Genomic DNA, 27909 nt, shown 5'->3' on the forward strand with positions numbered 1-27909 from the left:
CATCTAGCTTCCCCCTTTACACATTTTTATTACATTTTTCTTATTTTATATGTATATATGAATGTCTCTGTGTATGTATATATATGTGTGTGTATGTATGTATGTATGTATGTATGAATGAATGGTGGGAGGTTGAACCCAGGACCTTGTACATCTTAAGCAAACACTCTATCACTGAACTATACTCTCAGTCTCACTCTCACTTTGGGATCTTTATTTTTGATGGTTTTTCAGACAGGGTCTCATTGTGTAGCCTAGGCTGGCCCGGCTCCCTGTGTCGACCAGGTTGCCACTGAACTCAGAGATCTGCCTTCCTCTGCTTCATGTACATAGGAATTAAAGTGGTGGGCCACCATGCCCAGCTGTTGTTTGCTTTGAGATCGGACCTCACTGCTAGCAATCCCCCTGCCTCAGTCTCCTGAATGCTTAAGTTAGAAGTGTGTTCTACCAAGTCCACTTCTGGTTCACCTTTCAGGAGCAAAACCTTGCCTGAGGTTGGCTGGTTCTTATGTCCCATGCGGTACCCCCTGTGTATACCACAGTTCTTTCTGTCTCCTCTGAGGGCAGCAGACCTTCCTGGCATGTGTATGGCCTCTGTAGCATGCTTTTGTCCCCTGCAATAGTATTCCCCGGGGTCTGCTTGATGGCTGCTGCTAGCCTTTCATCAGTCTCCTCTGGTCAGGTCAAATCCCCCACTGATGCTCTTCAGCCCAGCGAGCTCTGCTCTGCTCTGCTCAATCATCCGTGCTATTCACATGTATGTATTGTGTGTGTGTCTTTACACGATTTATGAGCTGCCAAATGGATAATTTTTGGAACACGGGGCTCAGATCACTGGGGGAAAAGACATCAAATTCTAAAGGGGCTCACATAAAAGTATCTATGGAATTTACAAAGGTTGTGGGCTGGAGAGGCTCCTCAGTGGTTAAGAGCGCTGGCTGCTTTTCAAGAGGTCCCAGGTTCGGTTCCCAACACCGATGGGGCAGCTCACAACCATCCATTACTCCAGTTCCAGGGGGCACCAGGTACTCATGTAGTTCACATATATACCTGCAGACCAAATACTCATATATAAGATTAAAATAAGGGCTGGCAAGATGGCTCAGTGGTTAAGAGCGCTGACTGCTTTCCCAGAGGTCCTGAGTTCAAATCTCAGCAACCACATGGTGACTCACAACCAACTGTAATGAGATCTGCTGCCCTCTTCTGGTGTGTCTGAAGACAGCTACAGTGTACTCATATATAATTAATTAATTAATTAATTAAAAAAAGAATACTGGATGCTAGTGAGTGCTGCCTGGAACAGAAATAATAAAGTTAATAACTTTAGAATAAAAAAAAATTGGGGTTGGGGATTTGGCTCAGTGGTAGAGCGCTTGCCTAGTAAGCACAAGGTCCTGGGTTCCGTCCCCAGCTCCAAAAAAAAAAAAAAGAAAAGAAAAGAAAAAAAAAGTTAAAAAAAATCAACTAAAAACTAAAACAAAAATGACCAAAAATGAAAATTATAGAAACAACTGGTAATGTTTTACTGAGAATCTGCTATATACCAAATATTATAATTGTTCTGCTTACTATAACATATAAACCACTACCATTATAGACAGAAGAAAACTAATAGATTAGGCTCCTTGCCTGAGCAGCACAGGCAATAAAGACTGGAGTTAGTCGGAAGCAGCTGTTTATTAGATGCCTGCCAGGGTTGGAAGATTTATGACGTGATGCCTCCTCATGCTGTTCCTTCACGGGAGTGGGGGTGTCTCCCAAGTTCCCAGCCTTACCTTTATCGCTCTATTAGATGACGCCGCTTCCTCTGTTGAATCCTGCCAAGCAAAGTCAAGTTGAAGCCCCCACGGCTTTCATCTTACTCACTGTGGCGGGGTCTCCCAATCAGCCAGCGCTCCCTGATACGCAGTTTCCCTGGCCAGCGACTCTCCGGATCCCTACAGGCTATTCCCACCTTACACGTCACGTGGGTCCTGGAGATCTGAACTTTGGTCCTCACACCTGCATAGCAAACGCTTCTGTCACTAAGCCATCTAGGGGACCTTTCGGGTTTATATCAAAGCTTCTTAGGAGCCGTTTAAGCTGCTTTGTAATTCGCATTTTTCTCTATGCTGATGGACCATGTGCGGTTCAAGGCTTGTATACATAAGGGCCCAGCCTTTCTCAGGGGCGCTCAGTCTTCTCCATTGCTACAATGATTCGTGTTTTATCTAACCAACCTCTCCATTGACTTCAGGAAACATCTTCAATGGGTAAATCTGCATTTATTCTGTGAGTGAGGGTTTCAAGATGATACAAGACAGGGTTTCCGTGGCTGTTGGAACTTGCTTTTGTAGACCAGGTAGGCCACGAACTCACAGAGATCCGCCTGCCTCTGCTTCATGAGTCTTCAGATTAAAGGGGTGTGCCAACACACCCCCAGCTTGGATGATTCAATTCTAGTGGTGGCTTTGCTAGGTCAAAAAACAATCACGTTAAAATTGTTTGTGGAGGGTTGGGGATTTAGCTCAGTGGTAGAGTGCTTGCCTAGCAAGCACAAGGCCCTGGGTTCGGTCCCCAGCTCCGAAAAAAAAAAGAAAAGAAAAAAAATTGTTTGTGGAAACTGAGGCAGGAGGATTGGGAGTTTACAGCCTCCTCCACGACCACTCCCAATCCTTCTACCTTTGCCTCTTCCAAGGGCATGCAGAGTTACAGGCCCATGTGCCAGATTCATCTTTTTTCTTTCCTCCTCCTCTTCCTCCTCCTCTTCTTCCTCCTCCTCTTCCTCTTCTTCCTCCTCCTCCTCCTTCAACATTTGTTTATTTTATGTATGTGAGTACACTATAGCTGTCTTCAGACACACCAGAAGAGGGCAGGAGGTCCCATTACAGATGGTTGTGAGCCACCATGTGGTTGCTGGAATTGAACTCAGGACCTCTGGAAGAGCAGTCAGTGCTCTTAACCACTGAGCTATCTCTCCAGCCCCTTCTTTTCTTTCTAAAGAAGATTATTATTTTTAAGTTCTGTGTCCAGGTGCTACAAAGGCGCAGAAGGGGACATTTGATCCCCCTGGAACTGGAGTTACAGGAATTTTATTCTTTTTACTGTTAGATTTCTGAACAGCTTAAAGGGACAGGAGGTAGAAAAGAAAACAGACTGATTTCAACTGATTTCAATAGTTTATTTCAGACACAGTGTTAGAGGAGCATCTGCCCAAAAAGGAAGCGGGTACTTGGGTTTATCTAGGAGGTTTGCGGAATGGGAAGTTAAGCGCTGCATCTGGGGCTATGTGCAAGTCTTCAATTTCTCCCTCCTGGAGAAAAGGCCATTTTATCTTTAGAAACTGCCTTGCCTTGGCTGAGAGTTAAGTAACAGCAGTGAGGGAGGGGCTGGAGTTCCACTATAGGGTCTTGGTCAGGATCTGGTTCCAGGTTTATTCTAACATTTACAACCAAGACAACGACAGAGTACTTTCATTGTTAAAAGGTGACTTTTAGGGGCTGGGGATTTAGCTCAGTGGTAGAGCGCTTACCTAGGAAGCGCAAGGCCCTGGGTTCGGTCCCCAGCTCCGAAAAAAAGAACCAAAAAAAAAAAAAAAAGGTGACTTTTATTATTACTGCTGTGTGTGAGTGCCGGAAGGAAGAGGCCAGGATGCCCAGCTCCATGGCACAGGAATGGAAGTCAGTTGTCTTTCCCTCTGCTCAGGTCACAGCACAGCAAGGCCTTTCCCAACTGAGCCATCTCAGCAGCCTGCGACTTTCTTTAAAATACCTAATAAAGCATCACCAAGTCCTTACATGGCCCCACCATTTTTGCCCTTGGTAAATGTGTTTCTCATCAGCACTGGGACTTCCTTGTGCCGTTTTCTTATTCTTGTTGGGCTTGATAGTGATGTAAGAATAACAGAATTTGCCCCCATAAGAATTGGAGAGGGATTGGGGATTTAGGTCAGTGGTAGAGCGCTTGCCTAGCAAGCGCAAGGCCCTGGGTTCCGGTCCCCAGCTCCGGAAAAAAAAAAAAAATGGAGAACCTCTAGATGACCTTAGTTGCTGTCATTCCTTCCTTTCCCTTGTCTTGTCTATGATAAATTCATAAGTCAGATCAGGGCAAACGAGAGCTTTCTTTTAAAAATTGTAATATAATCTTCTAACTCCCGGGGAGTTGGAAGGGCTGAGGAGGAAGAGATTAAGATTGATTGTGCGAGGGGTTGGGGATTTAGCTCAGTGGTAGAGCGCTTGCCTAGGAAGCGTAAGGCCCTGGGTTCGGTCCCCAGCTCCGAAAAAAAGAACCAAAAAAAAAAAAAAAAAAAAAAAAAAAGATTGATTGTGCGGGTTGGGGGATGGTGGAGAGATGGCTCAGCAGTTAAGTACACTGGGCTGTTCTTCCAAAGGGCCCGGGTTCAATTTCTAGCACCCATATGGTAGCTCACAGCTGTCTGTAATTCCAGTTCTAGGGGACTCTGACCTCACAGACATTTTGATTGATTGAGCATTTAGTAGCCAAATAAGGGCGATTGTGTTGATCCTCGACTCATGAAAACTCTCTGCACTGTGCATTATCTCAGTTTTGTGGAAAACAGCACAGGTCAAGAAATCCAGTTTTGAGGTCTCTAAGTCTAACATACCACCACTGAGCTGCTGTAGCGCGTCTCCGATAGGAGACCCTGGAGCTCCTCCAGATTGGGTGCCTCCTCCTGTCTAGCCCTGACTGAGATTAGCTTTAGCTTCACAAGGGAGAGAGGCGCGGAACCAAATGGTCTGGCTTAGGGTGTTCCTAGGGAATCCTAATGAAAAGTCACTGTCTCTCGGCCGGCCTTCTTGCGGTGCCTTTCGGGAACTGTAGTCAGACCCTCCTCACAGTGCTCCAATGTAGACTAGGAGAGGACTACAATTCCCAGTATGCCACGCGACAGGCGCGTACATTGCCTATTCTAATCCCCTTTACTCTTGACACTTTTTCTGCGCTCCCTTCTCTTTGGGCTGCTTTTTGGCTGGGTCCTGTCTGTGAAGTTCTCCGCGGTTCTCCCACGTTTTAGAATTTTCATCTTTTATTTCCAGGAGTCAATGCGAGACATTAGCTCTGATTAGGCGACGGCTGGTGACCCGGGGTGCGCGGAGGGGATCCGAGTGGTGAGGGGGTGTGAGAGGGGTCAGGGAGGGAGAGAGTTGAGTGAGAGGTGGTGTGAAAGGAAAGCTGGGGAGAAGTGAGGAGCTCGGAAGCGTGTGTCTCAGTGAGAGGGGTGAAGCTGGCTCGGGGGGTGGGGGGAAGGGATAGAAAGATATTTAGGTTGGTAAGCGTGGAGGCAGTTTATAACCGTGTCCCCAGATGAGAGCGCTAAGTACTTGACAGATTTATAGTGATTTGACCAGGAGGGTGGACAAGAGAGAAGCTTAGGCTCAAACAAGCATCTTTGTCACTGCTTAGGTCAACTAGAGACATCATTGATAATGCAAAACACTTTTGCAAGTAGGACACAACAAGTAATTCAGTCACTTTTGTACACACCAGTGAGGATCTGGATTTGATCCTCAGGACCATACACAAAATGAGAATAATCTCACCCCCTGGAGACTGAAAAAAGGCTGAACTTAAAGGCAGATGTGGGATGAAAAACCTGGTGGCCACTTGTGACATCGAGGTCACAAAGATGGGTCAGGGGTTCAAATCCATCCTTGGCTACATAGCAAGTTCAAGGCCATCCTGAGCTGCATGATGAAGAAGCAGGACACGAAGGGTTTGGGAGGAATGAGTGGCACCAGACAGGAAAGTACAGAAAGTGAACCTGATAGATCTGGAGTCATAGATCTGGAGTGATATGGGTCATGCGGGAGTTCTGACACTTGTCCCTCTCAGGTGATGGAGATCACCCCCGCGAGGGGTGGACTGAACCGAGCACACCTACAATGCAGGAATCTACAGGAGTTCTTAGGCGGCCTGAGCCCTGGGGTGCTGGACCGATTGTATGGACACCCTGCCACTTGTCTGGCTGTCTTCAGGTGAGGGGCGTTTGGAGAGTGTAACGGGGCCTGCAGACTGAAGTTAGTTATCATGGAGGAGAGGCTTACCTCAGTGAGTACCAGGGTGTTAGACAGTGTGTCAATCCAAAACAGAGGTTGTGGGGGCAGCGGGACTGGTAAGGATGTGGGAGATGGCGTGAGACATTTGAGAGGCAGATGTTGCAGGGTATTTGATCACATTGTGAACCCCAAGGTTATGAACCAGAAAAACCTTGTATTGTGGTTCAGTCCTACCATACACCTTTTAGCCAAGGGGCCAGGCAGATAAGGGCAGAGATGCAGGTGTGAGGTTGCTTCTGATAACATTGGCCTCTGAACCTTACAGGGAGCTCCCTTCCTTGGCTAAGAACTGGGTGATGAGAATGCTCTTTCTGGAGCAGCCTCTACCACAGGCTGCCGTGGCCCTGTGGGTGAAGAAGGAGTTCAGCAAGTGAGTCCTGTGCAAGCGTCATTTCTCAAATTGCTTTTGTTTGGAACACTGCCAGGGTGCACACACACAGGAGCTGGGGATCAGATCTAGGGCCTTTCAACAGACTCTGCCCTACACAAGGAAAACCCTCCAGAATACACTTGCAGTGGTTTCCATGGTGCAGAGTTGTGATCTCTCTAGCTGTATACTAATTAGAACAAAACAAACAAAAAGACCAAAGGAAGAAAGGAAAAAAGTAGCCAGCGAAGTAGGGAGGTAGAGACAGGAAACAGTAGATTGTAAGGTTACATTGCAAGTTTGATACATTGTAAGGTCGAGGCTGTCCCAGGCTTCATAGGACCCCTTCTGAAACAAAACAAATGGGGGAGGGGGGATTGACTTAGAAAACAAAACAGAGAAACCAACAACAATCAAAACTAGCTATGTTGTCCTTAGCATTGTAGTGCAGGTTGCCTCACCCAGTGCATGTTGCTTCCCTCTGCAACACTGTTCCAAGGACTGCCATTGGGGGAGAGAGAGCTCCCTGGAGGTCTCCTTTCTATTCATGACACCTCACCCAACTCTGCTTCCGTCCAGGGCTCAGGAGGAAAGTACCGGGCTGTTGAGTGGCCTCCGTATTTGGCATACCCAGCTGCTCCCCGGTGGACTCCAGGGCCTCATCTTGAACCCTGTCTTCCGCCAGAACCTCCGAATTGCTCTTCTGGGTGGGTACGTCATTCCCTTCTCTTCCTGAGCTAGGCCAGGGGAACAAACTGCTTACTACACTGATGGGGGGAGAAGCTCTTGAGAGACCTCCCCAGAACCTCTTCCCCCTCACTCCCACCCCTTCGGGAAGCTCCTTCAAGAATACATTGGACCAGGTGTGGGTGTGGGCTGCAGAAAATGTCCTCTTCTCATGGTTCATGGGGCGAGGGAAAAGACCTAGAGAAGCAGGAAACAGGGCTCCTTATTCCTGTTCATCCTGGCCACAGGGGCAAGGCCTGGTCTGATGACACAAGTCAGCTGGGACCAGACAAGCACGCCCGGGATGTCCCCTCACTTGATAAGTACGCCGAGGAGCGCTGGGAGGTGAGGAGTGGGCCTCTGTGGGCCTCCGCTGTGCGCCCTGTTCCCAGTAGCCCTAGAAACCCCAGTCTCCTGACCCTTTTCATCTCTAGGTGGTCTTGCATTTCATGGTGGGCTCCCCCAGTGCAGCTGTCAGCCAGGACCTGGCTCAACTCCTCAGCCAGGCCGGGCTTATGAAAAGGTGAGGAGGGCAGAGCATGGCTGCTCCCTGCTCAGCCATCTCCTTGGGTCTCAAATAAAGTGGGTATCTTCTGGGGCTAGGAGGGAGTGGAGAGAGTTGGCTGAGAGGAGAGGCCTAAGTTGGTGTAAGCAGACTAGGTGTAGCCCTTTGCAAGCTGCTACCATCAGCTCTCTCTGTCACTAGCACCGAACCCGGAGAGCCACCGTGTATCACTTCCGCTGGCTTCCAGTTCCTGCTCCTAGACACGCCTGCCCAGCTCTGGTACTTCATGCTGCAGTATCTGCAGACAGCCCAGGTAAGAGCCAGGGCCTAGGACGCTGCTCACTCTGCTCAGGTCCCTGAGTAACTACCAGCCTACGGTGCTCCTTAACTCCCTCTTTCTGTCTCATGTCCTGTCTCTCTGCCGTTTCCTTCTCAGAGTCGGGGCATGGATCTAGTGGAGATTCTCTCCTTCCTTTTCCAGCTCAGTTTCTCTACTCTTGGCAAGGTAAGTAGGGAGCGAGCTGGGGGACAGGGAGGTAAGGAGAGGTTATGGCGGAAGATGGTAATAACCACAGAACCACCCGAGAAGGCAAGAGGAGGAGGAGACAGGCTGGGTAGTGACCGTGGGTGTGTCATAGCCCCCGATGGCCATCTCTTCACCAGGACTACTCCGTGGAGGGGATGAGTGATTCTTTGTTGAACTTCCTGCAACACCTGCGTGAATTCGGGCTTGTTTTCCAGAGGAAGGTATGTACACCCAGCTGTAGGCCTCTAGGACAGTAGGGTGTTTGGGGTGCAGCCAAAAGACCTAGCTAGGACTGAGTGCTTGGGTCATTTGAGGGGGGGGAGGTTAAGGGCTGATGCGGGGGTCGGACCCCATCTTGCCCCATGTCCTTCCAGAGGAAGTCCCGGCGTTACTACCCCACACGCCTGGCCATCAACCTCTCATCTGGTGTCTCCGGGGCTGGGGGCACTGTGCACCAGCCTGGCTTCATTGTCGTCGAAACCAATTACAGACTGTATGCCTATACCGGTGAGTCCGGGTGGGGGTGGGTGGGCAGGGAGTGGGGAGGGGAAGGACACAGGAGAAAATGGCTGCCCACCTTCACTGGGTGGTCTATGTAGCTCCCTGGCATTCATCCCTACACTTGCCGGTGGGCAGGGCTGGAGGAAGGCAGGCTGGGCAGCCTCCTCACTCCTCCCCCTTCAACCCTGGGGCAGAGTCGGAGCTGCAGATCGCCCTCATTGCTCTTTTCTCCGAGATGCTCTATCGATTCCCCAACATGGTGGTGGCACAAGTGACCCGGGAGAGCGTGCAGCAGGCCATCGCCAGTGGCATCACTGCCCAGCAGGTATCCCTGCTTGGAGAGGAGGTCGGGTGGGGAAAGGGGCTGTGCTTGCCCTGGGGGGCAAAGGTGTTCCTTTCCTGGAAGCACAGGTCTGTCAGGGGAGGTGGTGAGTCACCTGGGTACCTGGGAAGGCGGGAAGGGAGGCGTCAAGCTGTGAATCTGCCTCACTCCACTGTTCACAGATGCTTTGTCTCTGCTAGCCTCACTCGGCTCCCTCCAGGAAGTAGCAGTCTGCCTCACAGGGGTGCTGCCTCACAGGGGTGCTGCCTCACAGGGGTGCTGCCTCACAGGGGTGCTGCCTCACAGGGGTGCTGCCTCACAGGGGTGCTGCCTCACAGGGGTGCTGCCTCACAGGGGTGCCGAAAGACTAGGTGCTAAGACTCTTGGCTCAGAGCCTGCCGAGCAGCAAGTGCTTAAAATAGAAAGAAAAACAAGGCAAGACTATGGAGAGAGCAGGAGTACCTAGAGGGGGTCACAGGCGTGACCTGGAAGTAACAGCTAGCAGGCATGGGTCCCGTCAGAGGGCTGTGGCTAGGAGAACACGGACATGCTGTTTCAGGGACATTAGGTGACCTCTCAGATGCCTTTCTACATTCTTGTGTTTTCCTAGATTATCCATTTCCTAAGGACCAGGGCCCATCCAGTGATGCTCAAACAGGTATGGATGGGTACAAAGGCTGGAGGCTGGCAGTCTGGGCACCTAGCAAGGGGAGGATGGATGAGGAACCAGAGACTGCTTTGGGCATTTGCCCTGGTCCTATAGCCTCACCCTTGTCCTGCAGACTCCTGTGCTGCCCCCCACCATAACAGACCAGATTCGGCTGTGGGAGCTGGAAAGGGACAGACTTCGGTTCACTGAAGGTGAGTGGCTCCTGCTGAGCTAATCTCGGTCTATTGGCTAAAGAGGTAAGGCCAGCAATTTCGCCATGGTAAATGAAAAAGGTTTTGTGCATTTCATATTTGTTTCCCCTCTGGGAAGGAGAGGAAACTGATCCTTTATTTTGATATATTGGTAGCAGGAAATATGTCCCCAACAGTGCAGTTTGGATTAAGTTAGGTGGGGGTAAGGGGAGGGGTAATTCAGCCATCTCTCTAGGTGGGTGTGCATGTTTTTTCTTGTGGATTCTGTTGGCTTTTCGAGTGTCTGGATGCCACGGGTGTTAAAAGTTGAATAGTCGACTGTCCGTAGAGAATTAGAACTGTGGCCTGCAGCTCCTGCCTGGATGCTGCTCGGAGGGGCCGAGACCACTGCAGCGCTCCTCACCTCCTGCCTGTCCCATCCGACCCCAGGCGTTCTGTACAACCAGTTCCTATCGCAAGTGGACTTTGAATTGCTGCTGGCCCACGCGCGGGAGCTGGGCGTGCTCGTGTTCGAGAACTCGGCCAAGCGGCTGATGGTGGTGACACCGGCGGGGCACAGCGACGTCAAGCGCTTCTGGAAGCGGCAGAAGCACAGCTCCTGAGCCGGCTGGGTCCGGCCCGGGGCGGGCGAGCGGGCGGGCAGCTTTCCAACTCAGGTGTATTTTGTTTACACATCGGGACATTTCTTGTTTAATAAAATTGTGGAAAAAAGCTATGCGGCTCCTGACGCCTGCCGACGTTTTCCATTCCAGCTCGGTGAAATCCACTTCTACACAGGAGCGAGAGTCTTCTGCGCATGCGTAGCCCCGCCCACGTACGCGCGCACGCCTCGGCGGTGCTCCTATCGCTCGGGAGTTCGCTGCGGCGTTCGCGGTAGATTCGCGTGGCCCAGGTTGAGACCTGGGTGTCCCTAGTTTCCGAACCCCAACCTTCGTGTCCTGGTGAGGGGCAGAGCTCCCGCCTCTTCCGGACGCCCTGGTTTCAATGACTCCAGAGTGCGGTCCCGCCGTGCGCTCCGCCCCTAGGCGGAAGGACGTAGAGTGAGAGGGTCCTGCGGGCCGGAGTGAAGGGTCGTGACCTCCTGCACCCCATGATCTAGTGAGCAGACCTCCACCCCTTCCTAAACACTCCCGATGCCTCATTTACCTCTGGCCTCTTTCCGGCCACCTCTCTGGGGGCTGAGGCCCTCATGGGGTCTCGCCAGGCCCCGGGCACTTTGTACACAACCGGAGCCCCACGGCTCCCCAGTCTCTCGGAGGAACCGTGAAGCCAAACAGAAGCGCCTGCGGGAGAAGCAGGCGGCCCTGGAGGCTGGGCTGGCTGAGAAGAGCAAGGTCAGGGGTCAGTCCTTGGGTCTCCCAAGACTTGGGAAGGGGCTGAAGGAGACTGGTGCTGGGATCCAGATGACTGGTGTATTGGGAATTGCACCTCCTCCACACACACACACACCATTGTTTCCTCCCCGCAGACACCTGCAGTGCCCACTAAGGCCTGGAGTCACAAGGAAGTAGTATTGTATGAAATCCCCACCCGGCCAGGTGAAAAGAAAGGTAAAGTGTAGGGAATGTTTTTGCGACGTTGTTGCTCTTTGGTCTGCTAACACGCGGTTGAGAAGTGGATCTCTCTTCTGCTTCCACAGATGTTTCCGGGCCCCTGCCTCCTGCTTACAGCCCCCAATATGTTGAAGCAGCCTGGTACCAGTGGTGGGTGCGAGAGGGCTTCTTCAAACCAGAGTATCAGGTCAGTGCGCGGCAGAGGGCTTCTCCGAGGTCCCTAAGACAGAGTGGGTGGCCCTTGAACTTGGTGAGCACAGGCTAACTTCACAGCTGACCTTTATTTCTTTTGGCCCCTGGCTTTCTTTTCATTTTCCCCGTATTGAATTTCCCTTTTATTATTGTTGTTTTTGTTGATTTCCCTCTCATTATTATTGTTGTTGTTATTATTATTGACAAGGTTTCTTTCTTGGTGTAGTCCTGGCCGTCCTGGAGCTCTGTAGACTAGGCTGGCCTCAAATTCAGAGATCAACCTTCCTCTGCCTTCCCCAAGAGTGCTACTCCCCCATGCCTTCTTAAAGTTATTTTTGCCCCCAAGACACCAGAGGGTGCTGTTCCCCCAGGCAACATCCAGTTCTCCCTGGCTTCTGACTTCCTAATTCCTTCCAGGCAAGGCTGCCCCAAGCTACAGGGGAGACCTTTTCCATGTGTATCCCACCTCCCAATGTCACGGGCTCCCTGCACATTGGCCATGCGCTCACAGTGGCGATACAGGATGCTTTTGTGCGCTGGTGAGAGGAGACGGGGCTGCTGCCGTTCCCAAAGGGAAGGTTGGAGGGACCTGGGATGAGGATAAGTGAGCTCAGGGGTCCCCGTGGTGTTTCTATGGCAGGCACCGGATGCGTGGGGATCGTGTGCTGTGGATCCCCGGGTCAGATCATGCAGGAATTGCTACACAGGTGGGTCTTGTAGCCCCTCTCCTCTGCTTGGTTGAAAGAGCTGTCTTTATGTGAAGCAGCTGACTAGCTTTCATTTTCTCCCGATCCCACTTCAGGCTGTGGTGGAGAAACAGCTGTGGAGGGAGCGGAGAGTGCGGAGACACGAGCTGAGCCGGGAGGACTTCCTCAGGGCTGTGTGGCAGTGGAAACAGGAGTAAGTTGTCAGGGCCAGTGTGACTGGCTGAGTCTTTGCTTGTCAGCGCTACTGACCGACAGCATTCCATTCTTCCTGCCTCAGAGCAGGGGCTCTGACGGATGGGGTGTCCGAGCCAAGAGTGTGTGTGTTAGAATGTACACATTTGTATACTATGCTCACGTTAAAATATATACATTTATGTGTGTGCTATGCTCACGTTAGAATGCACACACAAACACACTCGTGTGTATATGAATGGATATGTACAAATGTGTGGGTTCTTTTTACCCTCCTTGTCTTGTTTTCTTGGACTTTGTTACCTCTCCTGTGCCCCTGGACCCTCCTACGTTTGTGGTCACGTACTTTTTTCTCTTGTGGCTGCTCCTGCATCCCACACGCCGTGGCATGGGCCTCATACATCCCAGCATAGCTGTGAATTGTAAACTTAGAACACTTTGAGGACTTTTTGGGTTTTCTTTTCTTTACTGCATAATTCTCAAATGTGAACTTTTTCTACATGGCAGTGACATGTTTCTGTTATGCAGTATGTATGTACGTGCACACAACCCATGGGCTACAGCTTAGACACTACTGGCTGTAGCCCAAGATAGTCATCCATTGTGTGTGTTTCAGAACCCTGCAGAGACCTTTCTGTATCTTTTATTTTAAAGATTTATTTATTATTTATAAATACATTGTAGCTGTCTTCAGACACCAGAAGAGGGCATCAGATACCATTACAGGTGGTTGTGAGCCACCATGGGGTGCTGGGATTTGAACTCAGGACCTCTGGAAGAGCAGTCAGTGCTCTAACCACTGAGCCATCTGTAGCCCTTTCTGTATCTTTTAGTCCTGGGTGTGTGGTTCTACCTCCGTGCACACTTCATCTCCTCTGGCGTTGGCGAGCAGCCATGGTTAGAGCCAGGAGCTGCTCTGGTCATATTTACTGATAGGACTCTCTGGTGCAGGAAAGGAGGGGAGATCTACGAGCAGCTGTGCGCCCTGGGCGCCTCTCTGGACTGGGATCGAGAGTGTTTCACCATGGATGCCGTGAGTTCACATCACAGTCCCTGTGGGTTTGGGGAGGGTGCTAGAGACCAGTGCAGGAAGTGTTGGGAGAGGGGTAAGGGAGTCCCTGGGTGCAACTGAGGGAGGATGTCAGGTGTGGACACTCAGATCATTCCAGGGCTCCTCAGCAGCTGTGACGGAAGCTTTTGTGCGACTCTATGACCTGGGATTGTTGTACCGGAACCGCCAGCTTGTCAACTGGTCATGTACTCTGAGATCGGCCATCTCAGACATTGAGGTGAGGGAGAAAGGCTGTCGGAGCCAGGTCCTTGCCATCATTGGCAGTGTCTGTGTTTGATTTTCCTGTGCTCTAATCGCTGGTTCTTCACCTGCCGGTCAGAGGGTGGTGTGCTGACCTGTAGGGATAGTATAAGTCAGAATTTTAGCAGCGCGAGGTGCTATGACTTTACTGTGGAAGATGGGTCCTCAGCCCTCTGGGAGGGAGGGAGGGAAGCAGGATGGACAACTGTAGGACTCCTGGCTGTGAGCACTAGAGAGAGAGAAAGGCTGCTCTCTCATCCGCCTCCTCAATCCTCTAGGTAGAAAGCCGGCCCCTACCTGGCCGCACGGTGTTGCGGCTGCCCGGCTGCCCAATCCCCGTGTCTTTTGGGCTCCTGGTTTCCATTGCTTTCCCTGTGGATGGAGACCCTGGTGAGTGAGGTCCTGAGAGTTGCCGTCTCCCCTTTGCTTCCATTTTCTCGAGTGCCTAATGTTTCTGGGACCCCTGATAGGTTTGCACTGTTGTGGGTACTTATTCTGTGGGGAGAAAAGGCACATGGCCCTCTTCTTCTTTGGGGCTTAAAGTGTGACTCTGTGAGGTCTTTTCACTAAGAGGTGAAAGATTAGTTCAGAGCTAACGGCAGTGTACCTGTGACCACAGGATTTGGGGGCAGAGGTGGGAGGATTCCAAGTTCAAGGCTCACCTGGTCTACATAGCAAGTTCCAAGCCAGCCACAGTTACATAAGGCCCTGTTAAAACAATGCAGAAGATTAGTTCTAAAGTGTAGTTCAGAGCAGGGAAAAAAGGCAGGCTGCTCCCCCATCCCCTTCCTGCTCCACCTGTGTGGGAGAAAGGGTGCAGGGTGATAGTGTGACATCAGCGCTTGAATGCTTGTCTCCAGGCACAGAGATTGTGGTGGGAACCACCAGGCCAGAGACCCTGCCTGGAGATGTGGCTGTGGCCGTTCACCCAGATGACCCAAGATACACGGTGAGTAGGGTACGCCATCCCACCTGCACAGTGCCCCCTTTCTTGTCAGACGCTTCTGAGGTTCTCCTCTCAGCTCTGCGGTGGCCCTGATATGCTCCCTTCTCGTTTTTTTTTGCTATTCTGCTTTTCCTCATGCTTGGGGTTAACTCACAGCGGCCTCTGCTGCCCTTCTGTGTCACAGCCACGCTGACTAATTTATGTGTCCTATGGCTGCCTTCAGTAGCAGTAGGAATTGTCCACTCAGACGTCTGAGGCTGGGTCTCGCTCTCACCCCCGCCTTGTGCTTTCTACCCTTTTGCTCTAGAGCTGTCATGGCCCAAACCCTCTCACCCGCACTCATGTCTGTTCCTAACGGCTCACCTTGCCTTTAGCATTTACATGGGCGCCAGCTCCGTCACCCTTTGACAGGACAGCATCTCCCCCTCATCACAGACACCACTGTTCAGCCACATGTGGGTACAGGTGTGTAGAAGTCAAGGGTCCAGGGAGGGAGGGAAGGGAAGAGGGGGAGAAAAGTGAGAGCTGGGGGTGGGGATGATGGGTAGGAAACGGTAGGGATGATGGAGGCAGGGTGGGGTGGGCGGTAGAGGGGATGAGGCATGGGATATGGTGTTTCTTGAAGCCCAAGCCCAAGGCCAAGGTCAGTGTCGGTCTCAGAGCCTCTGTCTTCCCCAGGGGCGGTGAAGGTGACTCCTGCTCACAGTCCCGCAGACGCTGAGATGGGGACCCGGCATGGCTTGACCCCACTGAGTGTCATTGCAGAGGATGGGACCATGACGTCCCTCTGTGGAGACTGGCTGCAGGTGGGTGGAGCTTTGGTCTCCTATTGGCATCCTCTGCCCTGGCGCCCTGGCTAGTCTGAAGACTCTGATACTGTCACTTCCCCACCAGGGCCTTCACCGATTCGTAGCCCGGGAAAAGATCATGTGCACACTGAGGGAGCGGGGCCTGTTCCGGGGCCTACAGGAGCACCCCATGGTGCTGCCCATCTGCAGGTATCCCCATTTTAACCCTTTGCTAGGCCCATCCCGAAAGGGAATGGATGAGGCTAAGAGGGACAGCAGGGAGGGCTCTGTACCCCGATCAGAGCGCAGGTCCTGTTCGAGTTGGGGTCCTACAACCCACGCTGGCTTGGAACTCCTGACCTGTCAAGTGTTGGAACCATAAAGGGTGCCACCAGGCTGGGCTTCTGCGAGACTTTTGCCCCCAGCTTTTTCCTCAGGGCCTCTCACCTGCTGTCCTTTCAGCCGTTCCGGGGATGTCGTGGAGTACCTGCTGAAGAGCCAGTGGTTTGTGCGCTGCCAGGAAATGGGAGACCGAGCTGCCAAGGTAAGGCCCCAGACGGGGAAGGGCTGGGCCTCGAGTGGGAGCTCCTGAGAATGGTGATAAAGGTCAGTCAGAGTAGGGAATCTACTGTCATAAGGGCTCTTGTGGTGACGGGAAGGGGGCCTGGAGGGCTGGCTCGTGCCCTTGTTCTAGCCCAGAACCTTCTTGGACAGCATGCAAGGTCCTCCTGAGGTTTTTTGTTTTGTGGGGTATACGTAATGCCTTGGTTCAGTCCCCCAAACTCACGTGGTGGAGGGAAAGAGCCAAATCCCCAAGTTGTCCAATGGCCTCCATACTTGTGTGTACGTACATCATACATGCAGTTTTTTTTTTTTTTTTTTTTTTTTGGAGCTGGGGACCGAACCCAGGGCCTTGCACTTGCTAGGCAAGCGCTGTACCACTGAGCTAGATCCCCAACCCCCATGCACAACTTTTAAAACTAAAACTACCTGCATGTGTGAAGACGAGAGGGTAGACTCAGGTTGTCACAGGGAGCCAAGCCCTTTGCCTGCTAGGCTGTCTCACTGGCCACCCCTTCTGAGGTCTCTTGTTTGGTTGGTTTTTGAGACAGGGTCTCACTGTGCAGTCCTGGCTGGCCTGGAACTCACAGGGATCCACCTGCCTCTGTCTGGGATTAAAGGCAAATGCCACCTTTTTTTAACAGGCTGTGGAGTCGGGGGCTCTGGAGCTCTGGCCCTCCTTCCACCAGAAGAGCTGGCAACACTGGTTTGCCCACATTGGGTAAGGGGTGTCTTTCGTGAAGGTGGGAGGGGGGACCCAGTGGTCAGGTTGAGGTATCAGTGGCGTCCTCTTTGACAGGGACTGGTGTGTCTCCCGGCAGCTGTGGTGGGGCCATCAGATTCCAGCCTACCGGGTCGGCGGGGAGAAAGCAGAGGTCAGTGAGAACCAACTGAGTGCGGGAGAGCCTCAATCAGGTCAGATAGGGGCTGGGAGCGGGACTCTGTGTGGAACCTACTGTGTGACAATCCCTACGAGTGTCCTTTTCCTTCCTCTAGAGGAGCCTGCCACTCTGGAGACACTGAAAACTGAGTGTCACACCCACCCCCTGCTTCTCAATTTTCCCAGGATGACAGGGAGGAATGCTGGGTGGTTGGACGGTCAGAGGCTGAGGCCAGAGCAGCAGCAGCAAAACAGACAGGAAGACCAGAGGCAGAGCTGACCCTGGAGAGGGGTGAGAAGCTGGCAAGACAGACGGTGAGCCCCTGTGGGTGGGATTGGCACCAGGGCCTGGAGGCTCTAGCTGCCCCTTTCCCTGTTTTTTCTCCAGACCCTGATGTCCTGGACACTTGGTTCTCTTCAGCTCTTTTCCCCTTCTCTGCCTTGGGTTGGCCCCAAGAGGTGAGTGGGCTAGAAGGGAGAGCATGAAGGTGGGTGTAGACTGGCAGTAGCAGGCCTGCCCCTTACCGCTCATCTCACCCTAGACGCCAGACCTTGCTCGCTTCTACCCCCTCACACTTCTGGAAACGGGCAGTGACCTCCTGACGTTCTGGGTGGGCCGCATGGTCATGCTGGGGACCCAGCTCACTGGACAGCTCCCCTTCAGCAAGGTGACGTACTCCAGTGCCGCCTGTCCCCAGTGTGCCTTCCGGTTCACTTCCTACCTTAACTCACTATAAGCGCAGACCCATGGGCCTAAGTCCAATGACCCCTCCGTACCTCCAGGTGCTCCTTCACTCCATGGTTCGGGACAGGCAGGGCCGGAAGATGAGCAAGTCCCTGGGGAACGTGCTAGACCCGCGGGACATCATCAGTGGGCAGGAGCTGCAGGTGAGAGCAAGGGTCTTAGCTGGAGATGGAGGTCTACGGAGAGCACGAGGAGGTGCTGACCCGTCTCTCCTCCAGGTGCTCCAGGCCAAGCTGAGAGATGGCAACTTGGACCAGGGAGAGCTCGCTGTTGCAGCCGCAGCACAGGTGAGACCCATGGCCCCTGCCCGCCAGCTTCCCCCTCAGCCTCCACGGCACTGGCCACATCTGTCTTCCCTTGGCTGCAGAAAAAGGACTTTCCTTACGGGATCCCCGAGTGTGGGACGGATGCCCTGAGATTTGCACTGTGCTCCCATGGAATCCTGGGTGAGCCTCGGTGTGCGGTAGGTCAGAGGGCATCTGTGGACAGCCCCACCGGCTGAGGAGGAGCAGACTCCATGTTCTTTCCCCTCAAGGTGGCGACCTGCACCTGTCGGTCTCAGAGGTCCTGAACTACCGCCATTTCTGCAACAAGCTCTGGAATGCCCTGCGCTTTATCCTCCGTGCCCTGGGGGATGATTTCGTGCCCCAGCCCGCAGAGAAGGTGGGAGGAAACCAGCAAGCCTGGAGGGGCAGCAGGGACGGGCAACCAGGTCCTCACACCCTCCTGCTTGCAGGTAACGCCCTCCTCCCCCATGGACGCCTGGATTCTGAGCCGCTTGGCCTTTGCGGCCAACGAGTGTGAGAGGGGCTTCCTCAGCCGGGAGCTTTCGCTTGTCACCCACACCCTGTATCATTTCTGGCTCCACAATCTCTGTGATGTCTACCTGGTGAGTGGTAGGGCATAGCCTGGCGGTTTCTGCTGGAACTGAGTGGTTGTGGTGGTGGTGCAGAGCTCTGTGGGTACAGCCAGTGTCCCCTCATCAGGGGAGCCATGGTCCTCCCTCACTGGCCTGGACTCTGCAGTACGTATAGCCTGGAAGTTTGACAACCTATCCTAGTGAGGGAAGGTGGCTGAAAGAGTTCTAAACTGTCAGGGAAAGAGGGCGGTGGGGTTTCTTCAGCCCCAATAGTTGCTGCACTTACACTGAGCAGCTGGATACTTGGGGGACAATTGGTGCGGTGGGTTTCAGATGAGGGTCTTCAAGCAGTGTCCACGACAGTCACTAGAGTGACCTGTCCGCCTCAGTTTCCCACTCAGGGTCATTCAGGATAGGCAGTGGTGGCTGTGGCACTGATACCCCATTTCTCTGCCCTGTTCTCAGGCAGAGGGGACACGGCTCCTTGGTAGACCTGCCTGGGCAGGGTGCTCAAAGGCTCTGGGTTCTGTCCCCTCCTTTCCCCAGCCTCTGGGAAGCACTGGGCCTGTTCACGTGCACATCCTGGGCCAGCATGGTGCCAGTGATGTTCAGTGACTTAGCAGATGCCCCAAGCCAGGCTATGGTGTGGCTGTTGTGCTACCTGTCAGCTCCCTCCTTAGGAAGCGGTGAAGCCAGTGTTGTCGAGTGCGCCCTGTCCCCCAGGACCCCCTCAGGTCCTGTTCTCCTGTGCAGATGTCGGTCTGCGCCTCCTCGCCCCGCTGATGCCCTTCCTGGCAGAAGAACTTTGGCAGAGGCTGCCCCCCAGGCAAGGTGGCTCCATGGCTCCCAGCATCTGTGTGGCCCCCTACCCCAGTGGTCACAGCCTGGTGAGTCGTGGGCAGCCTTCCTCGGGGTGGCTGAAGGTTACTCCGTTACCCATGAGGCTTTTCTCATGGGATTGCCAGCAAGCACCTACCTGCTGAGCGGTTTCCCCACCCCCACCGTCCTGGACTCCTCCCACCTCCTCTGCCCCCCAAGTGCTGGCATTAGGCCCGAGTCACGGTGCCCGGCCCGGCTGTATTTGATACTATGTCACTGAATCGCTGTGAGTTAACATTATGCCCCAACCCAGGGTGTGGTGTGGCCATTGTGAGTTTGAGACCAGCCTTAGTCCACATATTAAGTTCCAGGACAGCCCAGGATACAAAGGGACCCCTGTCTCAAAAAGAGAAAAGAAAATCTGGGGTTGGAGGGGTGGCTCAGTGGTGAAGAGAATTTGTTCTTGCAGAAGACCTGGGTTCCGTTTCAACATTGGTGGCTACAGCTGTCTGTAACTGCAATTCCAGGGGATCCAGCAGGCACACATGTGTTGATTTTGGGCCTCGTGTTTTGATAGGGTTTAGAGTTCTAGCTTCAGTGAGAGTGGTTGGTGCCTTCAGAGTGAGTACAAACATAGCCGCTGGTTGTGTAAACGCTTAGGTGACATCTCGCTGCTGCCCTGCCCCTGGAGGTGGAGCAGTGTGCATGCTGTTGAGACCAGGGAGGGGAGAGAGGCCAGGAGAATCAATGCGGAGTTTCTCTACTGACTCTTTCTTCGTCAGGAGTCCTGGCGCCAGCCAGAGTTGGAGCACTGCTTCTCCCGAGTCCAAGAGATTGTACAGGCACTGCGGGCGCTTCGAGCCACCTACCAGCTCACAAGAGCCCGACCCCATGGTGAGGCTGGTCCTGGGTGGATGGGAGCACTGCAGGAGCTGATGCCCACACTGACTGACTGTCCCTGTCTCCATTAGTGCTGCTACAGAGCTCAGACCCAGGAGAACAAGGCCTAGTCCAGCCCTTCCTGGAACCTCTGGGCGTCCTGAGCCACTGTGGGGCTGTAGGATTCCTGCCCCCAGGAGCAGCAGCTCCCTCAGGGTGGGCCCTGGCCCCACTGGGTGACACCATAAAGATCTACATGGAGCTGCAGGTGACTAGAGAGGTTGGAGGGACTTCAGGGTGGAGGGTGTGCAGGCGTCTGACTTCTCTCCTGTTCTGCAGGGCCTGGTGGACCCCCAGAGCCAGCTACCTCGGCTAGCTGCCCGGAGGCAGAAGTTACAGAAGCAGCTTGATGACCTCTTGAACCGGACCGTGTCCGATGGTCCTGCAGAGAGGCAGCAGAGGGTAAGGCTCAGGACGCCTGAGTTCCTGGCAGGGCGTGGGTGGGGAGTGGGAGGCTAGCTCATCCTTTCTCATCTTTCTCCTTGTCTAGATTTCCTCCCTCCAGCTGGAATTGTCAAAGCTGGACCAGGCAGCCTCTCACCTACAGCAACTGATGGAGGAGGCTCCAGACGCCAGGGAGCTCTGAGCTCCACTCACATCCAGCCATGGTTCCTCCTCAGACCTGCTTTCAAGGACAGATCTGCCTGCTGCTGGTGCAATGGGACCTCAGAGGTGACATGGACCACCTTCCTCATTCTGTAGGAGGGAGCAGACTGAAGAATGAGGAGATGGAGATAAAAGGATAAACTCCAAGCCCCCCAACCCCAACTTCCCACCAGTGTGGTCCTTTCCCCCTCCTGTGCCTCTCCCTTGCTCCAGGAAGAGGAGGCTGCCTAACAACACACCTTTTACCTTCATTTTGGACACGAGTTGCCAGAGAGTGGGAAGTAATTTCCCTACCTTATCAAAAGGAGTTTAACCTAGCTGATCGACATAACTGGGCACAGCTCCTTTCTGTGACAGGAGCAGAGTTCCAAACGTGCTAACTTCAACGGGCAGGCGCTCCTGTTGTGGGCAGCAGTGCCGGGTTTGGGCTCCACGTCTCTGCTCCTTCTGCCTTTTTTTCCTGACACACTAACCACATCCAAGATCTACCTCAGCTGCCCCCATGTGTCTGCATTCTTCCTGAAGGGAAAGCCTTCTTGATCTCCCTCCCTCTGGGTCAGTGGGTGAGGCAGTGAGTCTAAAAGTCACCAAATGGAGGGGCTGGAGGGACGGCTCAGTGGTCAAGAGGTCCTGAGTTCAAATCCCAGCAACCACCATAGTGGCTCACAACCATCAGTAATGGGATCAGATGCCCTCTTCTGGTGTGTCTTAAGATACACATGTACTTATATATAATAAATAAGTCTTTAAAAAGATGGGGTCTTGTGGAGGGCTAGGTTTCCCTCTGAAATGGAAGCTCTTTGCTCAAGGATATTAACACTCCTACTTCTGGCTTGTTGGATAGAACATCATCACATGGCCAACCTCGCTGCAAAGGGAGACTAGCAGGCATTCATCAGAAGCCAGGTTTCCCGCTAAAATGTACACACCTCTTGGGAATGGCCATTGGCTCTTTGCCCCGCCTACTACCCCAGTATCAGCAAGAACTGACAGACATCCTCTGTCTCTAGAGTTACCTCTGGTGCCCATTTCCCATTTGGTCCCCAGGAGAGCAGGCTGGAGACCTTTTCGGGGAGACAACTGGTTATTCAAGCTCCACCCTTGAGACTAGTGTGGGTAAAATAGGTTGCACCACAGTACATGGGCCATTTTAGACGATGCCAGCAAGGTTCCGGACACGTGCTGGGCTTGCATCCAGCCTGGTGCATTTGTAGTCCACTCTGCCCACTTATCAAAAGAAACTGGCTGTTGCCATGAGACCAAGGGTTTAAGGTAGAAAACCGTTGTCCTAAGGAGTGGACCCTTAAGGAGACCTCAAACTGTACCAGGTGGGGCAGGGTTATCTAACTGGGAGGAAAAGTCAACAGTCCCTAGCCTAGCAACATCCCCCAACCTCTGGAGCTGCCCTGACCACAATGGCCAGGCCAGAGGCAGGCCAAGGGTGCTATCTGAGGTGGAAAAGCAATGGTGAATAGGGTAGTCAGACTAGCAGCTACGTTCCCCTCCAACCACTGGAAGCTGGACTAGAACCCAGGAAGACAATTGCATGTGCACAACCATCTGAGTTCAAAGTCCCAGCGCTAACCGCTCGTTTTCCCAACCCTGCAAGAGTGAGCAGTCCCTGCTGCACAGAGGGTGCCCCTGTTGCTTCTGGGGGCTGCCCTGAAAGTACCTTCTTTACTGACAACCCCCGGCAGAAACAGAAGTGCTTAGCAAACCTACAACAGTGTATCCAACTTCACAAGCAAGGAATCGGACCGCCCACCTCTCAACCCATGCCAGGATCTGCTCAAGCCTCAGACTAGCTTGTTGGTTCTTACTATTTCCCACCAGAGGTCACTTTTGTTTGGGAGGAAGGGGGACGTTATCTTGAAATCAGGTCCATGTGCAGAAAAAAATACCAGGTATTCTTAGACCCATGATCAGAGAGATCTCCATGATTAAGGACACAGTCTAGGGGAGCCTCTGCCAGAGATGCCCATCTGTGAACAAGATAACTGGAACATCTTCCAGACCTTGTCTCCCTCTCCTTGGGAGACTTTACTGACCTGGTATCTCCTTTCTTATTAGGACCAAGAAAGAAAAGGGAGCTTATTCAGATTAATGAGTCCCCCTGACTGTATAAAAACCACCACTCAAGACCAGAGGAGTAGAGGTTCCATTTAAACCTTCCCCCCTCAAATTTATAATCTAAAAGCAAGGTCAGCACTCGAGCTGATTTGCCACAGGTGCCTGTGATCTAGAGACTATAGAAGGATCTTTTTCTCCCTCTGCCCATTTATGTCCTAGCAACTGGAAACTAAAAACAAAAGTGGTCGCTAAGGGTGCAATTGGGGCAGAAATGAAACGCACAGCTGAGAGCGAGAGAGCTGAGAGCCAGAGAGAGGGGGGGGGGGCGGGAATCTGGAGATGCTGAGTGGATAGACCTGTGAAGGCCAAGTGGACGGCTCAACTTCAGCTCCTCCCCGCAGCAAGCAGGTGAACCTAACAGTTACTCATGTCCCGCACCTGACTCTGGGCTGCTGCAAACTCAGGCTGCGGATGGAATCCAGGGCCTTGTACAGATCTAAGCAAGCCTTCAAACACCGCCCCACCCTCACCCCTATGCCCCACCATAGCCCCATCCACGGCCCCATAAGCTTTCTTGTTTCCTCTGTCCCCCATGAGCCTTCTGATCATTGTCTCAGCCAAACCAGGGGAGAGCTACACACACACACACACACACACACACACACACACACACACACACACACACACACACACACACGAGGGTGGGGGTAGGGGTGCCTGGAGTCGGGAGATCCTGGGTTAGAAGAGGAGAGGTCATTTGTCCTGTTAACCTCAGCAGTAGCCATGTGGCACAAGCACCTCAGTGTACCAGCATCAAACAAAGCCTTCCCACCCCTAGCCAGAACCCCTGACCCGGCCCTCCTCTAAACAGAACCCCTGACCCTGCTCGCCTCTAGCCGGCCACCTCCACCAGATTTTCAGGCACTTTCTGCCTCCAACTCAAAAGCAAATTTGGCATCGCTTCCCTTTGTATCAGAAAACTTCGAGACTACTTTGGACTTTCCTTAAGGTACAACAGCTTAGGAACCAGTGAAGAGGGGCTGAAGGAGCTCAGCTCTTCAGAGAACCCAAGTTCCGTTCCCAGCACCCAGGTTAGGTGGCTCAAAATTGCCTGGAAGGAGCGCCGATGCCGTCAATTTAAGGAGAGTACAGAAGCGCAGATAAAGTTAAGCAAATCTTGCGTGCCCCCACACAGCCCACCTTCAGTTGCCTACCCTCAGCAATTCACAGCTCAAGGGCGGAGAACCGGGCAGAGGAAGCTAAGAACCTGCCCCAAGGCCCTTTCTTGGGTGTAGTGAGCGAGGGGTCTGCTTTTCCAAGGTTCCTGTCCCAGAACCTTGGGGTCTGGTTTGCTTAGGAGTGGTGGTTTAACCTTCTACCTTTCAGTTCAGCCTCAAGAGCGGTAAGTCTATTCTTAATCCTAGCAGAGGTGGAACCGACTGGGGCTAGACTTGGTTAGGGTGTTCCCTTGCTCGGAGGGGGCCCTTGGAGAGCTAAAAGAGAGCTACTTCCGAGTCCGTCTGGCAATTTTCAGTTACGTATACTACCTTGGATAGAAGTCTTCTCAAATCCTGGACAAGATGTCCCATAAAATATAACGGGGTGTTGCTGGTCACGTAGGAACTGTTGAATGTGTCCCCTGGAGAACCAAACATCCAGGAAAGAAGACCAAGCCATAGAACCAGAAAAGTAACAGACACAAGGAAGATATCCGCTAACAGGAAGCTGGCTTGGGTATTATATAGGGTCCCTGGGTCTTCCTCATTTACCTATTGGTCCTGCTTAGAAGCCCCGCCCCCATGCCTTCCTGCCATTTCTCCTCAAAAAAAAAAATGTCTTCTGTGAGCAAGACGCACCCATCTCAGGGAAACTGCCTTTCATTTTCCTTGTCTACTATGTCTCTCTAACTCTCCCTCACAGCTCTGGTGAACCCCAAGGCATCTGCTCCACTGTACTACCCTAGGAAAATAACCTGGAAGCTGCACCCTGATAACCCCTTAAAGCAGCCCTTCAAGCTGGGCTGAAGAATAGTCCTCTGTCCACTCCTCAAACTTCGGCCCCCGGCACATCTGTAGTCTGCACACCTGACTCATGGAGGCTACCTCCCTACTGGTACAATCCAAGGACAAGTAATAGAGCGCTGGGGTCCCTTGGGGACCTGTAGTTACCTCTCCGTGATGCTCCATGTTCCAGGACAGTTAGAAGAGGCAAGATAAGCCTCGCCTTCTGCTTCCTTCTTTTCTATACTGCCTCATCTTCAGAGACGTTCTCTGCTGGAGTGTTGTGCCCGGAAGTCAGCTCTTACACGGGGGGGGGGGCGATGGGGTCTGGGTGGGGACTGGGAAGGACAGGATCACTCATCTCAACGCTCCCAAGGGGTCCCTCAGGTCTAGGCTACACGATTTGCTCAGTAAGAAGCTAATTTTTTTTTTTTTTTTTTTTTTTTTTACGCAGGGTCTCACTATGTCGCCCTGGCTGTCCTGGAACTCTCTCTCTAGACCAGGCTAGACTAGAACTCAGAGATCCGCCTGCCTCAGCCTCTGAACACTGGAATTAAAGATATGTGTCCCTAAGCCAAGCTCAAGATAATCTTGAGAGAGTCAGGTAAAAATAGGAAGAGGACTCTGGATTCCCAAGAAGATTTGAATTGGTGAGACTAGGTCCCTTCTCCGCATCAGTCTGTCCCAGATGTGCCCACCTGTCATGTGTCCCAAATGACAGTCCTAGGGTACCTCTCTCTCGAGTTTACCCACACTGTTCTCAGAAGAATCCGAGGACGCAGGCATGGCCACCATCCCTGTCATGTGGGTGAATAGAAGCTTGGAGAGGATCGACCCCTCGTCTAGGACACCTGCGATCACAGGTGGATCACACCTGTGTCCATGTGGACAGGTTCCAGACACTCCTCTAACACCTGCCTCCCTACAGCACAGGGGGAGCCTATTGGCCACTTCTCAGCTGAACCCCCTCACTTCCCTCTGAACTCTCTCTACCCAGCTTTTCACCCTGACCAGGACCCTGGGGCTGGAATTAAATATTTATTTATTTATTTTTCATGTATGTGAGTACACTGTAGCTGTCTTCAGACACACCAGAAGAGGGCATCAGATCCCATTACAGATGGTTGTGAGCCACCATGTGGTTGCTGGGAATTGAACTCAGGACCTCTGGAAGAGCAGTCTGTGCTCTTAACCGCTGAGCCGTCTCTCCAGCCCTGGGGCTGGAATTAAAATCCTGCTTAAACCAAGACACCGTATGGTACCTGGTTTCTTGGGTGCTGTTGGACCTCAGGAGAACGTCCTTCTATAAGCCTTCTTTTTTTTTTTTTTTTTTTTCTAAAGATTTATTTTATGTATGTGAGCACACTGTGGATGTCTTCAGACACACCACAAGAGGGCATCGGATCCCATGACAGATGGTTGTGAGCCACCATGTGGTTGCTGGGAATTGAACTCAGGACCTCTGGAAGAGCAGTCAGTGCTCTTTTTTTTTTTTTAGGTTTATTTTATTTGGTTTATGTAAGTACACACTCATTGTCTTAAGTCATACCAGAAGAGGGCTTCGGATCCCATTACAGATGGTTGTGAGCCACCATGTGGTGGCTGGGAATTGAACTCAGGACCTCTGGAAGAACAACCAGTGCTCTTAACCACTGAGCCATCTCTCCAGCCTCCAGCAGTCAGTGCTCTTAACCACTGAACCATCTCTCCAGCCCCTCTAAAGCTTCTAAAAGAAGAGAGTGAAGCCTTCTACAGAGCATTCAGGATTGCTACTGGCAACATGTGGAAAAGCAGCAGGGTGTTCAGAAGAGTTCAGCTGGAGGAATGGGTGTGCATTTACTTTGTGTGTGTGTGTGTGTGTGTGTGTGTGTGTGTGTGTTCGCATGTGCACATGCATGTCTGTCTGTCTGTCAGTCTGTCTGGAGTTACTTATATTCCAGGCCTCTGTGGTGTAGAGGGAGAGTCAGTTGCCACCCCTCCTCAGGGAACAGGAGGATCAGTCCAAGACCCTAGCATGCAGCTCACTTTTCCTGTCTGCCCTGTCTGTGCTCACAGACCCACTGGACACACTGAATGAAATCACTGAATTCCACGTTTATTAGCCTGCAGCGGGACAAGGGCCTGCTAGGTCCAAGGCATGCTCACTCCCCAAAGGCTGACCGCTCCAGGCCCACGCAGGCTTCAGCTGCTCTCAGGCTCTGCAGGTAAGGTGGTGTGGTGGCCCTTTATGATGAAGGGTGACATTGGTCCCCGGTGAGAGGTGGAGGAGGAGGCAGATCTGGGGGACAAAAACATGAATGGAGGATGAGGTCTAAGATGGTAACCCCACTCCCTGCTTAACTCAGCCACCCCCATCCCAGCAGAGACCTGCAGGCACCCAGAGAAGCATGCAACACGGCTCCCACCCCCACCCCCATCCTGCTTCCTAAAAACTACCTTTTGGAGCATGTCCAGAAAGCCGGAGTCTTGGGAGGTCTTGGCCTGAGATGCCTCGGTCAGTTTTACTTGCAAAGTCACCTTTGTTGGCCCTGGGAACAGCAACGTGTGGCTCAGGACCTCCAGTCAGGGTCACGTGACCCCTCCCAGGGGGGCGACGTGTGTTCCACCTCCTTTCCAGACTCCCTTTCCTCCACCGCTGTCCCATCAACTCTCAGAACAGGGACTCAGAACCAGAGACTCTCCTCTCCTCCTCTCCCTGTTCATGTCAGGGATCTAGGCGTCCACCCTCCAGCCTCACCTGCGAGTGAGCTGCAGAGGAGGGTCAGGAGGAGGAAGAGGCACATCGAAGGCTCCATGGTGGCCGCCTCACTTCTCCAGCGCCAGTAGAGGTGTGTGAAAACAGACTCTCTTTACCCTGGCTCCTTAGCACCAGT

The 27909-nt window shown here is 52.6% G+C and overlaps 3 protein-coding genes and 1 long non-coding RNA gene across 19 annotated transcripts; 2 read left to right on the forward strand and 2 right to left on the reverse strand.

The window, feature by feature from the left end:
- The first annotated feature begins 4921 nt into the window (after positions 1-4921).
- Gtf2h4 (general transcription factor 2H subunit 4) lies at positions 4922-10617 on the forward strand. 4 transcript variants are annotated; one of them, NM_212501.2, is made up of 14 exons: positions 4922-5089; positions 5836-5978; positions 6325-6429; positions 7006-7137; positions 7401-7497; positions 7587-7675; positions 7859-7970; positions 8094-8162; positions 8321-8404; positions 8558-8690; positions 8879-9009; positions 9617-9664; positions 9789-9867; positions 10297-10578. In NM_212501.2, exons 2-14 carry the CDS (start codon positions 5839-5841, stop codon positions 10467-10469), a joined length of 1392 nt encoding a protein of 463 aa, NP_997666.1. In that variant the 5' UTR covers positions 4922-5089; positions 5836-5838; the 3' UTR covers positions 10470-10578. The 4 variants fall into 4 exon arrangements, 3 of the variants coding, with proteins under 3 accessions (NP_997666.1, XP_063135068.1, XP_063135069.1); XM_063278998.1 differs by lacking the exons at positions 4922-5089; positions 5836-5978; positions 6325-6429 and having other exon boundaries at positions 7066-7133; positions 10297-10617; XM_063278999.1 differs by lacking the exons at positions 4922-5089; positions 5836-5978; positions 6325-6429; positions 7006-7137 and having other exon boundaries at positions 7409-7475; positions 10297-10617.
- On the reverse strand, positions 4936-9268 carry LOC134483850 (uncharacterized). 5 transcript variants are annotated; one of them, XR_010060949.1, is made up of 4 exons: positions 9122-9268; positions 7280-7350; positions 6888-7163; positions 4936-6774 (listed from the first exon to the last, which is right to left on the reverse strand). It is a non-coding gene; the product is annotated as an uncharacterized LOC134483850 (long non-coding RNA). The 5 variants fall into 5 exon arrangements; XR_010060948.1 differs by having other exon boundaries at positions 9130-9252; XR_010060947.1 differs by lacking the exon at positions 9122-9268 and adding an exon at positions 8761-8896 and having other exon boundaries at positions 6888-7158.
- Positions 10618-10680: 63 nt separating the features above from the next.
- Vars2 (valyl-tRNA synthetase 2, mitochondrial) lies at positions 10681-21719 on the forward strand. Of its 9 annotated transcripts, none has more exons than XM_063279089.1 (29): positions 10681-11201; positions 11336-11417; positions 11507-11607; positions 12030-12151; positions 12253-12319; positions 12415-12512; positions 13463-13544; positions 13681-13800; positions 14102-14213; positions 14684-14772; positions 15144-15234; positions 15448-15575; positions 15664-15767; positions 16020-16101; positions 16763-16839; positions 16918-16993; positions 17185-17290; positions 17387-17457; positions 17541-17666; positions 17782-17886; positions 17962-18030; positions 18111-18189; positions 18279-18406; positions 18480-18632; positions 19283-19489; positions 20204-20315; positions 20393-20568; positions 20640-20762; positions 20851-21719. In XM_063279089.1, exons 1-29 carry the CDS (start codon positions 11001-11003, stop codon positions 20944-20946), a joined length of 3183 nt encoding a protein of 1060 aa, XP_063135159.1. In that variant the 5' UTR covers positions 10681-11000; the 3' UTR covers positions 20947-21719. The 9 variants fall into 9 exon arrangements, 6 of the variants coding, with proteins under 6 accessions (XP_063135159.1, XP_063135163.1, XP_063135161.1 ...); XM_063279093.1 differs by having other exon boundaries at positions 10707-11201; positions 19283-19525; NM_213563.1 differs by having other exon boundaries at positions 10720-11201; positions 19283-19501; positions 20201-20315; positions 20851-21566.
- A 5405-nt stretch (positions 21720-27124) lies between these two features.
- Sfta2 (surfactant associated 2) lies at positions 27125-27850 on the reverse strand. Its single transcript, NM_001166020.1, has 3 exons — positions 27774-27850; positions 27473-27564; positions 27125-27314 (listed from the first exon to the last, which is right to left on the reverse strand). Exons 1-3 carry the CDS (start codon positions 27829-27831, stop codon positions 27228-27230), a joined length of 237 nt encoding a protein of 78 aa, NP_001159492.1. The 5' UTR covers positions 27832-27850; the 3' UTR covers positions 27125-27227.
- Positions 27851-27909: the final 59 nt, after the last annotated feature.

This window comes from Rattus norvegicus, chromosome 20, assembly GCF_036323735.1.
Source record: "Rattus norvegicus strain BN/NHsdMcwi chromosome 20, GRCr8, whole genome shotgun sequence".
In the NCBI taxonomy this organism is placed as follows: Eukaryota; Metazoa; Chordata; class Mammalia; order Rodentia; family Muridae; genus Rattus; species Rattus norvegicus.

Excerpts from the sequence above, each read along its gene's own strand:
- Vars2 (XM_063279093.1), top strand. The coding sequence starts at position 11,001 with ATGCCTCATTTACCTCTGGCCTCTTTCCGGCCACCTCTCTGGGGGCTG. Across the intron at positions 12,152-12,252 it reads CAGGATGCTTTTGTGCGCTG|GCACCGGATGCGTGGGGATC; the intron begins GTGAGAGGAGAC and ends TTTCTATGGCAG. Across the intron at positions 18,633-19,282 it reads ATCTCTGTGATGTCTACCTG|GAAGCGGTGAAGCCAGTGTT; the intron begins GTGAGTGGTAGG and ends CTCCCTCCTTAG.
- Sfta2 (NM_001166020.1), bottom strand. The coding sequence starts at position 27,831 with ATGGAGCCTTCGATGTGCCTCTTCCTCCTCCTGACCCTCCTCTGCAGC. Across the intron at positions 27,565-27,773 it reads CCTCTGCAGCTCACTCGCAG|GGCCAACAAAGGTGACTTTG; the intron begins GTGAGGCTGGAG and ends TGCTGTTCCCAG. Across the intron at positions 27,315-27,472 it reads TTCTGGACATGCTCCAAAAG|ATCTGCCTCCTCCTCCACCT; the intron begins GTAGTTTTTAGG and ends TTTGTCCCCCAG.
- Gtf2h4 (NM_212501.2), top strand. The coding sequence starts at position 5,839 with ATGGAGATCACCCCCGCGAGGGGTGGACTGAACCGAGCACACCTACAA. Across the intron at positions 8,405-8,557 it reads GGCTTGTTTTCCAGAGGAAG|AGGAAGTCCCGGCGTTACTA; the intron begins GTATGTACACCC and ends ATGTCCTTCCAG. Across the intron at positions 9,010-9,616 it reads GTGGCATCACTGCCCAGCAG|ATTATCCATTTCCTAAGGAC; the intron begins GTATCCCTGCTT and ends GTGTTTTCCTAG.